The sequence below is a fragment of the Mugil cephalus genome, chromosome 13 (assembly GCF_022458985.1).
Source record: "Mugil cephalus isolate CIBA_MC_2020 chromosome 13, CIBA_Mcephalus_1.1, whole genome shotgun sequence".
Classification (NCBI taxonomy): domain Eukaryota; kingdom Metazoa; phylum Chordata; class Actinopteri; order Mugiliformes; family Mugilidae; genus Mugil; species Mugil cephalus.
In genome coordinates, this window is record NC_061782.1 from 20,175,297 (window position 1) to 20,189,776 (window position 14,480).

Genomic DNA, 14,480 nt, shown 5'->3' on the forward strand with positions numbered 1-14,480 from the left:
CGTTTCTTCCAAATATTCTTGGGTTTTTGCGATCGGTTTGGAGCACGGACCTTTCAGTCACTATCCTCAGATGAAGCTCTGCTTGTGACCGTCCAATGACTCAAACAACATGTTGTCTGATAAGAGGTTCACGGTGTCAGATTAGGTGATTACAGAGTCATAAATTCGTGGGTGAGACACATGACATGAGTACATGCTGGTGTGTCCTCCACTTAAGGGTCATTCCTGATCATTACAGAGAGGAGAGTGTGACCGTAAATCATGCACATCTTTAAGGAAGGGGTAATATCACTGAATGCATTGTGTAACGTTGAGAATATCAATCCTATTTAGACACTTTTTTGTATTGTGTGTTTAAATTGCCTCCTGAGTTTCTGCCCTAATCAAAGGAGTTCAAGGTTTTTGGTGGATTGGTGCGACGGGAGCAGTGACACAGACACTATATCAAACCATTGTGATGAAAAGCCTTCCACCATCTCGTCTACCTGCCAACACTCAACTGGACTTAGGGTAGTGACTGAAAAGACTTCAGTGTGGATGCAAGTTACCGCATGGAATTGAAAGCCATGGGGTGTCTGGATAAGGAGTTTGGATACCCTGATCGAGCTCAGAGAAGAGCAGCTGCTCCTTCGCGTCCAAAGAGGTCACTTAAGGTGGTTCAGTCATCTGGTCAGGATGACTTTTTGGCACCTTTCCTCCCTCCTCTTGGAGCTGAAAAGAGTCCACTGGAAGTATTAGATATCTTGTCTTGCCTGGGAACAACTTGAGATCCCTCATCAGGAAGAAGAATAATTCCTGGAGAGAGGGAAATCTGGAATACCTGCTCATTCTGCCGCCACTGCGGCCCTACTTCGAATGGATGGAGAAACTGGTTGGTTTGACGGATGGATATTTAGATGCATTACACAAAGGACTACACAGCATACGCAGAAGAAATCATTCAGAGCTTAATTATACTAACAAAGAAAACTGTTTCTTTGACTAATTGGCAGGCTTAAAGCTGCAGCCTAAACCATGAAGGAATACTTCAAACATAAACATTGCTGTGATATGCTTATCCTGCGCTGTTATCTACCAGAGTACTGACTACAGTAGCTTTTTCAGAGTAAATACGCCAGCTACAATACTACAAAGTAATGAACGAGATAACAGATGGCAAATAAAGTCTACCGGATAAAGATAAGACGAGGGAACGTACAGTGGAAGTGTCTACATGTGTCCTTTTCATCTGTGCTTCCTCGGGAGTGTCTTGTGTTTTGTACAGTGTTTGCCTTCCCACAGAGAAGTGTGTGTGAGTGATGTGGTAACAAACACACACACACATACGCACACACACACACACAGTGGCATTATGCACCTGGCTGCAGCATGACAAAGTTTATCAGAGGGAGAATCTAGTGTAAACCAACAACGCAGGTGTCTTGTGTGTGTGTGTGCATGTGTGTGTGTGTGTGTGTGTGTGTGTGTGTGTGTGTGTGTGTGTGTGTGTGTGTGTGTGTGTGTGAGAGAGAGAGAGAGAGAGAGAGAGAGAGTTCGCTGACACCAGCAGTGCTGTTCTTTAGTTCAACCATGCTTTATGACTTTAAAAGGTTAATGAAAGACCCTTATCGATGAATCTTTATATACTGTTAAACATTAATTCCTAATGGCCAGTAAACACAGGTTTTGGACTGACAAAAGTTGCCAAATGTTTTGAATATCTCCACAATTTATGGCTTTCTTCCCGTACACCTTTTTATTATTTGCAGGCAAGAACCAGTACATTAACTTCAGTGGAAACAATTCATATTCAAATAGAGCTGTTAAAAGTATGCTCAAAGCACGCTCTCCCTCATGGCGGCAGTGTTCAAATGGTGCGCTCCAGCATCACGTTGGCTCTGCCTCCCCCATGTGGATCAGCAGTCTATAACCTCAGAGCAGCCTGAGTCGACGATGCTGATGCATGCGTGCTCGCTACGCAGGCAGAGGCTGTACGCGTGTGTTTGCAGCACACTGGGGCTGAAGGAGAAGAAAATCACATTTGGCAGCTTTTGAGCCTCTGCTGCAAATTCTACAGTCATTAATCAGTTAAATGGATTCAAGCGTGAACATCAGACAGACAGAAAAGCAGAGGGGAAGTCCTCTTTTTTTTTTAGTGTTCGGGGATGCCAACCTCAGAGGAAACCCCTCCTCTGCCTGCCTCCCACGCATCCACCTACACAGTGGAAACTGTCTGAAAAACACACACACACACACACACACACACACACACACACACAGCGAAGGAGGCCACCTGCCGAGGCTGTCAAGTGACGTAACGCACCTTCTGGTAACCATATTGGAAGTCGTGTTCTCTGAGGAAATGATTTAACAGCCGTGGATTACAAGTAAATGAGTGTATTAACTTGAACGATGCAGGTCAGTACAGTCATCTGTGCTTCACTTTAGTAATCCCACTTTAGTAAGGCTGCTGCACTGCACCACTACACCACTACACCACATGTATCTTCCAGTGTATCCGTGTGCAGTTCACGTAAAACATTTGAGCTGTACTGGTTTGTTTATCTGAGTTTGACCTGAAGGCTTCGTACTGAGCTCTGGGTAAATGTGATTTTTCATTACACAAACCAAGAAGTTAAAATAAGCTGCTGATTAATCCATACTTCTCAATTTTAAGCCTGTAGATGCTCATTTAACTGTAAAATGTTTGTTTTTTTTAATGTCGACTAAACGTTTTTCTGATAATACATGTGCTAGATGTGGTATTCACAGCCTCACAAGGTATACATGTTGTGCAGACTTCTCATGTTGCCTGCGAGTTCCAGTTAAAGGTGGAGTTGAAGCGCCTGAACGCATCATCCACTGTCCACTGATCTGCACCACGTCTCCAAAACTCAACTGTCTCATCAGAACCGGACATCACAATGATCAGCAATTTGTAACTAGCTTGATTGCTTGGACAAAACGCACATCAAATTTTTTGCTTTTCAAAGTGACGTTGAGCCAACTTCTTTCAGACAAAAAGGGGGAAACTGCATTCATAGCAAGCTGTGCCAGCTCAGCTTTGATTTATCTGATGCGTGATCGAAACCATTACAGAAGTCATGATGACAGATGACAGACAAGAGTTAAACACAAAATTGTTTACTGGAAACACAATCATAGCTTATCAGATTTCGTACTTTCAAAGAGAGCATCACTGAATGCATGAACAGAGAGACCACAAGAGGCTTTGTTGAGGTGCTCTCCTCTTCTAGACCGTGTGCTACCAAACCTTTCTCACAGCATATGCGCATAGATCACCCCTGAATTCAAATACTTGTTGATTGTTGTTGCCATGCACAAAAGGCCATATTTTGAAGAACTGAAAGGGGTGTAATTCGGTGCAATGTCTGTGTGATGACTTATTTTCTTACTAGTTAAACACAAAAATAAAACACCAGACTAACAGTCACGCAATGGACCACACAGACTACGACACAAACACACGTCACACCACTGAGGATGCAGAGAAAACGCACACAACGGTGGTTGCAGCAGCGGAACAATGCAGGGCTCCCCGTGCGGGGGTGTGAACACACAGAACGGGATGTTCTCACAATCAAAGAAAACTCAAACGCTTGAGCAAATACACTCGTCCCAATGCACAGGCATGTGTGTGTGTGTGTGTTAAGAGTCAACGGGCAACGCACAGTTCACAGACACGCTTGGACAATTACCACTCGTCAAGGTCCAAATTCCTGCACATCTTGACTTTTTGTAACAACATTATTTTTGTGTTAATGAAATAACAAAAAAATTTACATTTTTTCTGGTCCACTAAAAAGACTGTAGTTCCAATGTTCATACATCCGCTTGACTATGTATCTACAAAGGGCGTGTGCTAAGATGGTGGCGCGGATGACTGCAGCAACCCCTCTTGGGATCTGTGACGTTTTGCTAAAGTCTGCAACGATCCAGAGAGAAACGCAATTTCATTCTGTCACCTAGCTTTATGTATGTCAAAAAAAAAGCTTGATTTGATTTGCTCCTCAGCCCAGCTTAGATGTATCTTAAACAGAAGACTGAGAAGCGTGGTCACATTATTTAAAGAAGAAAGCTGAAGAAATGTTTGTAGTACACTTTTATTCATTCTGTCCTGTTTTGCTTTCCTCGGCTTTTCTCTCCTACAGCCCAGGAGTAGCTGGCTGATGCTAAACCATGGCTAATGCCCCCTAGTGGCTGAAAATACCTACTTCACGTGGACCTCTGTCCTAAGTTAGGGGCTTCTGAAAGGATTAATGCCCACTCTAGAAAAGGTGTTCACCTTAATTTATTTCCACCAGGAATTCTGAAAATATCAAAAAATCTGTTTGCCACCGATGTATCTATTTTTTCTTCCTCAGAGTTACGTAAGGGAGAGGGCAGATGTAATTGTAGAGTGGCAATAGGTAAAAAAAAAAAAAAAAAAGTACAATACAAAAATCTTCTTTGTGATTTTTTGTTATGGATGTTATGGATTTCTTTGCAATTTTTAATGCATTATAACACTGATATATTTTTGTTGCTTATATATATACTGAAAGCTACAGAGGGTTGAGGAATTATATGTTCTCACTGAAATACTGTTTGTTGACATCAGCGTTCATATTTACCACACACATAGATTTAGCCCTAACACTAAACATTCTACGAAAGAGAAACATTTCTCTTGCACTTCCTTATGGCCACCAAAACAAGGAAGTGCCACCTGGTTGTAGGACTATCACGCAATAAACAAAGACAGCATCACCATAACAGAATCAGGTCAACAATACAGGGCAACACTAGTAGTAAAACAATTTTATTGCTGGACCAAAGTTAAAAATTTAAAAAAAAAAAAAAAAAGTTTAAACAAAGAATATATTTTCAATAAACTATTAAAATTCGTAAAGTGAAACAGAAATCAAATTAAATTGGTGTTAACAGCTTGTACACTTGAACACTATTCGCTATCCACATTGAGCAGCGACCTCTTAATAGAGGCACAACATAGAGGCACAAGTTCTGAGAACTTTGTTTCTACTGGCCACTGTTCCACGCATAATTATATTCTTTATCTACATTGGCACCCCGTATGTGATCATATGATGCCCTGCTGAAGTACAGCAGCAGCAGCAGCACTGTGACTGGGATTTAAATGTGCCACTGAGTTGGACCTCTGGCAGCGTCTGACCAACGTGGCAGATGCTACGATCACAGAGCTGAAGATGAAGGAAGCCCCACTGAGGAAGAAAGTCGCTGCATAGCTTCTCGTCTGGTCTACTAGCCAACCTGGAGACAGGGAGGATAGAAAAGTCAGTGGGGAAAACACAATTTTCACTTAGTATAGACACAATTGAGTGTATCTACACTGTGAACCGTTGGTATCAAAATACTACCACCTAATAACCATCTAGTCTCTGGTGTGAGCCTGTTTCAGTCTGTTAAAGCAGACCGGTTCGAAGCACTGTGTCGAGGCTTGTATCAGAGCTCCGTGATCTCCTGACCGATGATGTTTGAAGCTTCATATGCAAAATGCAAAACTGTAAGTGAGGACACTGTAAGTGAGGATGCTTCATTTATCATAGGGACACGCAAAATGCTTGATGTCTCCTCCAAGCTTCATAGATAAGAACTTCTCAGAAAACCTTTAGCCATTCTTCCAAAACAATGATGCTGCAATACCTGTTTTCACTTTGACTTGAAGACACGGCCAAGTTTAATGTTTTTTGTTGGAACTGGAATCAACGGGATGTGTGAATCATTTGGAAGTTTATATATTGTCATTGGTAGTGTCTGTCTTTGAAGCTTTGAAGCTTCTAAGCCCCAAAAGCTTCACAAGTCTTCATCCACCCATCTCTAGTTTCCAGTAACTGCCGATCAATTGTCTACAGCAGCTGGGAGGAGTTTTAGCCCATTCAGTACAAAACCATTTCAGTTCTGTGATGTTGGTGGGTTTCCTCACATAATATTCAACTTGGCCATTCTGAAACATTCATTTTCTTCTTCCTTAACCATTCTCTTTGTTGCATGATCCAGTTTTCTAAAGGTTCAGAAAACAGACAAATGTCCTGACATTTTCTTTTAGAGTTGGCTTGTGTAATTGGGGATGGCGTGCCGTCCTGGGCCACGTGCATCAAAAGATGGCCAAGATGTAGACCCAGACAAGTACATTACCAACACAATATTTCATGGATGGAATGAGGTTAATTTCCAGACATGAATAAATCATACTATATACAGTATACCAAAAAATTCTACTATGGTCTCATCTAACCATATATTCCCAATAGGCTTCTGTCTTGTCAACATAAAGTTCAGCATAGAAATGTTCTCTTTGAAGAGCTTTTGAACTGATAGACTCTTTCGTTCTTGAAATGAATTAGTAATCCTAGAGGTGCACTTACCTTGGCACCCTCTATATGTTACTGGGCTATTGTCCTGAAAAAACGACCTCAAACTACAATATTTTTCTTCCTTTTGTTTAATTGGGTTCTCTCTGTCAACCTTTCAGGACTGATGTGGAAATAATGTAAAAAAAAAAAAAATTTGGAGGGCACGAGAATGTTTAAGTGGCATTATGATCATTTTCTTAAGAATATGTAAGTCAATTTTTTTTTTTTTTTAATGAGAGGGACTTCAAATACCATCTGATTAAAAAACAACAACATGCAGACTGAAACAAAGCAGCAGTAAATTCACGAAGCCTTACCTCCAATTGGTGGGCTGATGAGGTAGGGGATGCCATGCAGGAAGTAGACCACACCCAGAGCAGAGGTGAGATAGGTGGAGCCCACAGTGTCAGAGATAACAACTGGCATTAGAGCAACATATGCACCATCAAAATACCCGTAGAGTACGGAAAACAGCACCAGCAGGGAGAAGGAGTGGAGGAAGGGCATGAACACACAGCAGAGGCCCTCCATGCATATCGCCGCCATGTAGCTCAGCATGCGGTACTTCTTCAGACATCTAGGGGCAAGGAAACCCAATCAATATGAGGTTTAAATTCAATACCAACATTTATTTAACAAACCAAAACACACCCGTACTTACTTCCTGTCTGTGATCCATCCGAAAGTAATATTACCAACAATGCTGCTGACACCAAATATGGACATGAGGAAAGCAGCGTGCTGATGCTCCACGCCGACACTGAGGGCGTAAGGAACCAGGTAAACTACTGGAGCGCTGCAGCCGTACGCCAGAAACAGGAAGGACACAGACAGAATCAGGAAGTTGGGTATCACAAGAAAGCCAAACTCCTCCATGGACTCCAGGCAAAAACATTGACCTCTGGATGAAGGTCTTGTCTTCAGTAAAGTTTGTGGAGGAATGGTTTTATGAGAATCATCTGTCGGTCCAGAGTCGTCTATCTTTGCATCTACATCTGCTAACTTATTGGGTTTTGTGTTTTCCATCAATTTCAAGTTGTCAGTCGTGCTACTGTTGGATAGAGCTGAAAATTCGATCTCCCCCAACACTGTCTTTGTTAGCTTGTTGCTGAATAAAATGCATTCAGCCAGCTTCAGATCTGGATCAGGCTGCCTTGGGTTTGGTAGCAGTGCCATATTCCCCTGACTCAATTTATCTGTGTCAAATCTAAAGTTTTTAAATATTCCATTGGTTATGAGGAGCCCCTGAGTGTCCTTCAAGTTGTTTATCCCTAGCTGCTTTGTCTCGACTTGGCTGCAATCGGTGGATGTTTCTTTAGTGGTGTCCAACGTTGTCGTTATGCAGTCTTTCTCCAGGTTTGCCATCTTGTTCTCCCATGTCCTTCAGTAGAGAATAGAAATCATTTAGGTCTATTTTATTTCTTCAATTCAAGATCAATACCACTCTCTTTCTCTACATTAATTGTCAACCTTATGCCATGAAACCATTAGCGTAGCTTAGCTTAGCCTATAAACTGGAATCTAAGTAATACAGTCAAAAACTCCACTAATCAGCACTTGTGGATTGTACTAAATTCATCTTGACATGTTTGTTTGATCCAAATTCAATCAAAACCATTAATGAACAGAAGTAGTTCCTTTTTGTTGTTTCCATTTGTTGCCTAGGGACCTCCACTTGGTCTCAAAGATTTCTGTTTCATTCTCATCTATAGCTACCGCAGAATGTCTCCACAGACACAGAGTTTGGGAAAAAAAATATTGCAAAGATTCATATAGAGTAGAGTAGAATAAATAGTTACTTCATTCATCAGCACAGTGCTAACCATGCTAATCTCTGTTTAATTCTATATTAAATGTATCTTAAGTTTGAAGCCATTTGTTAATTTTGGGTTTGCTCAAGAGCAAGTGGTGGCATCTCAACATTTTTAAATCCAGTCATCAAGTTATCAAATCAAGTTATATTTCTTTGCAGTATTTAGTGTTAATATGCTTGATGTCCTATGTAGGTAAATGTGTCTAGTGCCACATCCTAGGAGGCTGTATACATTTTGCATACATCCCATATTAAAACATCATATAACTATTGCACAATCTCAGGAGCCTCAGGCAGCAATATTTAAAATTTCATTTAAATTTCACTTAATTGATTCTCTTTGGAGAATATGTGACTGGTCAGCCATTAACTGCTGAGCTTGACTAAGAACAAATTGCATAGTCAGGAATGAACAGAATTTTACTCTGGCTTCAAATCAAAGAGGATAAGGACTCACCTTTCACCTCCTCTTGTTTCCAGCGGCCTCATCAGAACGCCACAAACACACAAGTTGGAAACAAAGCCTCCGAGGATGAGCAGAGCTCCTCTCCAGGTGTAATACTCTATGAGCAGCTGGACTGCAGGAGCCAGGAGGAAAGTCCCGATGCCACTGCCTAAGGATGAGGTGAAATTGAATTTGATGGAACGAAACGAGGCAGGCAGAGGAGAAGGGAGAAACTGGGAGGGGAACGTAAAAACAGACTAGAGAAAAGTGCAGCAAATGAAGTTAGTAAGAAGGAAAGGGGAGGAGTGAGGAGAAGCGGTGGGAAGATGAGGTGTAGATGACAAGAGAACAAAAGAGCAGGTAAGTAAAGATGTCACTACCAGACAGGGCGATGCCATAGGCCAGAGCTTTCCTCTCATTGAAGTACCTCCCAACCATCGCTATGGCTGGTGTGTAGCTGAGAGCAAAGCCGAGACCTGTTGAGGATGGATAAAGGGGTTTGGAGTTTGGCAAGAGCTTGCCAAGTATTGCCAAATCTGAGCAGTAGTTTCTGGGGTGTCAAAAGGATTTAACAACATGCAGACATTCCCTACTACACATGAAGATGCTTTTGTCCAAATGGACTAACAGTAGCTACGAACAACTTCTCCACAACAGAACTGTCGTCAGAAATTAACAAATCTCAAGACACTGAAGTTGCTGAAACTTTGTGTGAACCACTCAAATATGATGCATGTTTGTCTTTGGTCCATCACTGAACTCTTTATTGTGTCTATGGAATCAGGGCTAATGAAGCATGCAAGGACAGATGATGCTAATAAATCATCCAGGTATTTTGAAAAGTTACTGTGCTTGTGTACCTGTGAGGACACCCATAGAAGTGTAGAGGTACTCCAGGCTGGTAGCGAACGAGCTGAGGATCAGGCCAGCTGACGACAGCAGTCCTCCCAGAACCACCGTAGCTCTGCAGGACAGACGGTTGCCAAGGAAACTGCCCAGAGGAGCTGCAAACAGAAAGACAAAAGGTTGCACAGAGGGTGTTTCTAATCTCCTGTGGTGTTGAGGAATGAACTATAAAACAGACTAAAGCAATGTGCATATGGTGCAATACCACTGGTGTTCCTTCATATCTGACTATAGGTTTTTATTGCTTTTTATTGCGACCTTCATTTCACACTCTCTAACTGTCTGAACATCACACAGACGTAAACAATTTTTAACTTGCTGAATGCCTTTGATAGCAGTTTTTGTTTTGCATCTGCCCGCTTGCTTTTTTTTTTACCAACATGTCCAAGTAGCAATCATTTTTTAAAATCTGGTCTAGCAGCGGCACTGCCAGACTCGCAGATGCTAGTGCAGAAGTCGATCTTACCACAAAGCATGGTGGTGGAGTCGATCAGACTGTGGATCCAGGCGGTGGTGGAGTAGTCCTTCTCGAAGTGCATCTGGAACTCCACGAAGAACATGGAAACACATCTGGATGCAGGGACCAGAGCAGAGAAGGTTTGGATTTAGTTGGATTTAATATACTTTAATGAGGCAGAGGAAGAGAAAGAGAAAAGATATTGGTCTGCAGGTGAGGATTCCCTGCGTCAGTGCAGTCGGTTGATGGCTGTCATTTGGATCCAGCAGTCTGACTGATCTGCACTTCATGACCTGTTTTGTTATGACTCTCATTGTAAGTTATATAATTGCAGATAACATGGGCCAGGGTGGAGTGGCCAGATGAAAGAACAAAACACCACTGATACAGTAAAGTAATAACTCTCCTTATCATTTATCAGTGTGCTTTTCATCTTCATCTGATACCCCGTTGTCTTTTCTTGATCTGTTTGCAGACACAGCACAGGTAAGGTGCCAGTAACGGTATTGTTCTGTCTTGAACTATGTTAAATGCTGCTGGCAAAGGCCAACCACAACATAAAGTAAAAGTTGATGTGATCTGTTCTGCAACTTCACAAGTTTAACATCAAAGATATTGTCAACTATCAAGGAAAATGTGGCTTTATGAGGGTTGAATATGCAAGTGGAATTATCTCCTCCATGGTGGGGAAGCTCTCTTTGAATCGACAAAAGAACAATTTTTGTCATTTGTAATGAAAAGACACCAGCAGCAGTCACATATGCAAGTAACTTTTGTCTGAAATCGATTATCGCAATTATTATTTCAAACTATAAAATCACAGTGAGTAAATTGGTGGAATGATCTTCATTACATTTCTGAAATACTCCATGTCTCTACTTCATGGGACAGCTAGCATTACAGATTTTCTTTTTTACAGATCAGGATTTTGAGAAATAGACTCAAATTAGGAGTTAAATACATACAGGTACAATCAGTTATGAAGCCAACTGTTGTGTGTAAATGTAAACGCCTTTAAGGCAAGTAAAATGCCAGATGTCGGCTCAGAAGTGGAGGCAACGTGTTGCTTGCGCAAAGCCGGGAACATGGAAACATCTCAGCTGGAAGTCTTAATGGAAAAACAAAAGGTGGCCGCTGGGTTATGTTAAAACTTTGAGCTGAGATGGAATGAACTGGTGCCAAGTAAGAACACATAGGCGTTAAGTTAATGACCACAACTGAGAACATGTTTTAATCCAGCGGGTAAAAATCTCATGTATTTGCTCTTTCATTAAAAACAGACCAAATCTGTTGCTCCTCAAACTCTGGGAAAACCTCAGCAAGTCTGTAGATGTGTAGATGTACTGTGTGGGTGTATGTAATTTGTCAGGATAATGAAGAATTTCACACCTCTAGAGAGAAACACGCATGACACACTCTTCACCTGGTTACTGCGCGGATGCAGATGGTGGCGAGGAAACAACTGGCGACAATCATCCAACCCCAGCCGCCTTCAGGCAGGGTCGTCTTCAGCCGTCTGCCTCCTTTAATCCTCTCCTCCTCGGAAACTGCCATCGCTCTGGCCATTCAGGAACCTTAACGAGCCTTATCCCCTTTCTTTGGGTTCCTTCGTCGTCCTCCTCCTCTTCCTCCTCGGCCACTGAGAAAACAGAAAATAAATGAAATTATGAACACCAGCACCTTACCGAGTTAATTCGCTGCCAATTAGTTTGAGGCTTTGTTGTAACATGCATCTGCAAGTGCATGCCCGAGTATTATGTACAGATATGCGCAAAGAAACGTGCGTGTTACTGTATATCCAGTGCAAAAGAAGACGGTGGCAGCACATTTAGCATCAGTAATGGAAGTATACCAGCATTATCCTGTCAATACATGGCAGGTTTCTGATTTCTGATTAAAACTTAAAAAAATGCTTACAGTGGCAACGTTAACACAGTGCGAAACGAACATGAACACCACTGTTGACAACACTAACAGTTCACTAAGTGCAGCCGAGACTCAATGGAACAAAGTCCATTTTCAGTCATAAAACAAGGGTGCCACTAAAGTGATTCCAACTCCTCCATATGGGATCAGGACACCTGGACAACAGCGTGAGCACTTTATGTCGGTGGATGCAGACAAAGATATACGGCTTGAGTTTGGTATGATTCCTTGTGTCACACAGAAAGACAAACTACTGGCATCAAGCAGCAACCGGAACAGCCACTGAATAACAGCTCTCCCCTGTCCTCTTATTTCCATCTCAGAAAGCAAACTCTTGCTCTTGCAGTTGTTGTTACTCAGACCTTTTTACTGTCCTCTTTTAAGTGGGTCAACAAAGAGTTAGCTTAACACTACCTGCGGTATAAAATGTGATTTAACCTGCATGTGTGATGTGTGTTTCCTTATTTCTCAACTAGATGATTTTGACCACTGGGCTTTAGTCTCTCTGAATGCCCTCAGAGTAAAACCACAGAGCTCACAGCCACATTTTTCAGTTAACAACAGCAGCCAACTCCCTGAGGGGAAGCTAGTCAAAGGAGTCAAATAAAACAGCTCTAATGGTGAGTGAAGACCATGTTTATGGTGGTGAGGCATGTGTGAATGTTACTTTCTCGTATGTATATATATATCCTGTTGGCAAATTCAATTTATACTGATACAGCCTCATCTTCACGTATAAAAATGCAGCCACATTTTCCTGTGTTTGGTGTTGGCCGTTAGAACCTCTTTGCTCTCATTCCACCCCCTTCAAAGTGTCGAGCTTGTCTCGGTGTGAGCCAGCAACAGCGAAGCAGGCCGTTCCCATTTATATGCATGTGTACGTTAACATTTGAAAAGCTTAGGCTTTCGCACCAGCTGAGCTGTTTTTCCATTTCAGCTACTAGGCTGGAATTTAGCAGCATGTTGCTAAAAAAAAAAAAAAAAAAAAAAAAAGCTAGAATAAAGAGCTGAACCCGATTTGAATTTACAAATAATTCCACTGCAAATATTATTTTAAACATAAAAAGGGGCAAATATGAAGAGCTGTGCTATCTGTCCCTCTACTCTCGTGTGTCCGTCCAAAGGTTTCTGTCCAGTTTATTTTGCTTTGTCAAGTGTTGCTCTGGTTTACCTCTTAAACTAACAAGTTGTTAGTTTGCATGTGTGTTTAGTGACAGCATGAGGACGTCACAGAACGGACCATTACCGAAAGGTAAAGTTGAAAACAGAAGACTTTGCAACAGATTCATTGATTCACGTTTAATTTAACGTTTCATTCATTTGAAAATGTATATGAAAGCCCTAAACCTGGTTCTCCAGTCTCCAAGATTTACATGCAAATTTACAAATATTTTGTAGGCTTTTGCAGTGTAGGGATGTTGTAAGACTCAGTATACTAAATAAGATTAGTCTGAACAGAATAAACTGATGGAAAAGTAAAATGTAGACAGAGAAAGAGAGACAGACTGTTCAGTTCAAGCTGAACAAGATTTAAAAAAAAGAACAGAAAAAAATTATGTTAAAGTGTTTTTACTTACATCAGGCTCCAGTCTCTGCTCCTCTGTGTTACTGCTACATAGCTTAGGTCTTCATCAGAAACACAAAGAAATGTCATGAATAAAACTAAATGTTAGAAAGTTCTCTTGTCACTGCCTCCACTGCAAACACCGTGAAGGTGCTCTGCAACACAACAGAGTGAGCAGGCTGAAGATATGAGGAGAGGCAGGAGGAGCCAGAGCAGGCAGCGGAGGAGGAGAGGTCCCTAAATACTCCCACAGATATGGTAAGTGTTTCTCAATGGTAAGGTTTTTTTTTGTTGTTTTGTTTTACTTTGTTTAACTTGATGGTGTGTTTTTTTATCACTGTGCTGTAAAACGATCCCATAACAGAACACTGCATGTCAGCCACAAGATGGGTGTGTACATGAATATGTACATATTTTATTTCCTGTAGTAAAGATAATGCTTCTGTCCTATCCTGTAACAGAAAAAAGTACTATGTTAAAGTTGGCAGATAATTAGGTACAACATCCATCTATCTATCTATCTTGCTTCTTTTATTTATTTTTTCATTGTTTTATTTTCCTTCCTTTCATTTTCAGTTGAGCAGGTATATTTATAATCAACTAGCTGAACATAACAGAAAACTAAGAGCTAACAGAGAACTCAGATCAGTTGGATAATATTTTCTCATCGTTTATCGCTTAAAAAGAGCAAACCAGTGTCAATTTACACTTGTTTTTCTGTAGTTCAGAGGTCAGTGGTATATCAAGGCTGGCTAGCACAGCGACTAAAGAAAAAAAAAACCTAGCTGAAGCTAACATAAAGCTATAAGTTTCTTTTTAACATTGATTAGAAACACCTATAAGTTTTTCTTTCACTTTATACCAAGCAAAGTAACAGTTGAAATTAGCTTTCTCTGTAAAAAAAAAAAAAAAAAAAAAAAAAGATTTTGTAATTGTTATTCCATATAGTTGCCATTAAAGAGCTAGCCACCTAGCAGAGTACCTAAGCTAACTGT

The 14,480-nt window shown here is 41.2% G+C and overlaps 1 protein-coding gene across 3 annotated transcripts; it reads right to left on the reverse strand.

The window, feature by feature from the left end:
* Window positions 1-4,785: 4,785 nt before the first annotated feature.
* LOC125018415 (monocarboxylate transporter 12-B-like) lies at window positions 4,786-13,701 on the reverse strand. 3 transcript variants are annotated; one of them, XM_047602275.1, is made up of 9 exons: window positions 13,499-13,701; window positions 11,385-11,634; window positions 10,005-10,108; window positions 9,493-9,636; window positions 9,013-9,108; window positions 8,645-8,801; window positions 7,036-7,755; window positions 6,692-6,951; window positions 4,786-5,271 (listed from the first exon to the last, which is right to left on the reverse strand). In XM_047602275.1, the coding sequence occupies exons 3-9, from the start codon at window positions 10,096-10,098 to the stop codon at window positions 5,081-5,083; spliced, it is 1,662 nt and encodes a 553-aa protein (XP_047458231.1). In that variant the 5' UTR covers window positions 10,099-10,108; window positions 11,385-11,634; window positions 13,499-13,701; the 3' UTR covers window positions 4,786-5,080. The 3 variants fall into 3 exon arrangements, with proteins under 3 accessions (XP_047458231.1, XP_047458229.1, XP_047458230.1); XM_047602273.1 differs by having other exon boundaries at window positions 11,419-11,634; window positions 13,499-13,699; XM_047602274.1 differs by lacking the exon at window positions 9,013-9,108 and having other exon boundaries at window positions 11,419-11,634; window positions 13,499-13,698.
* Between the last annotated feature and the right edge of the window lie 779 nt (window positions 13,702-14,480).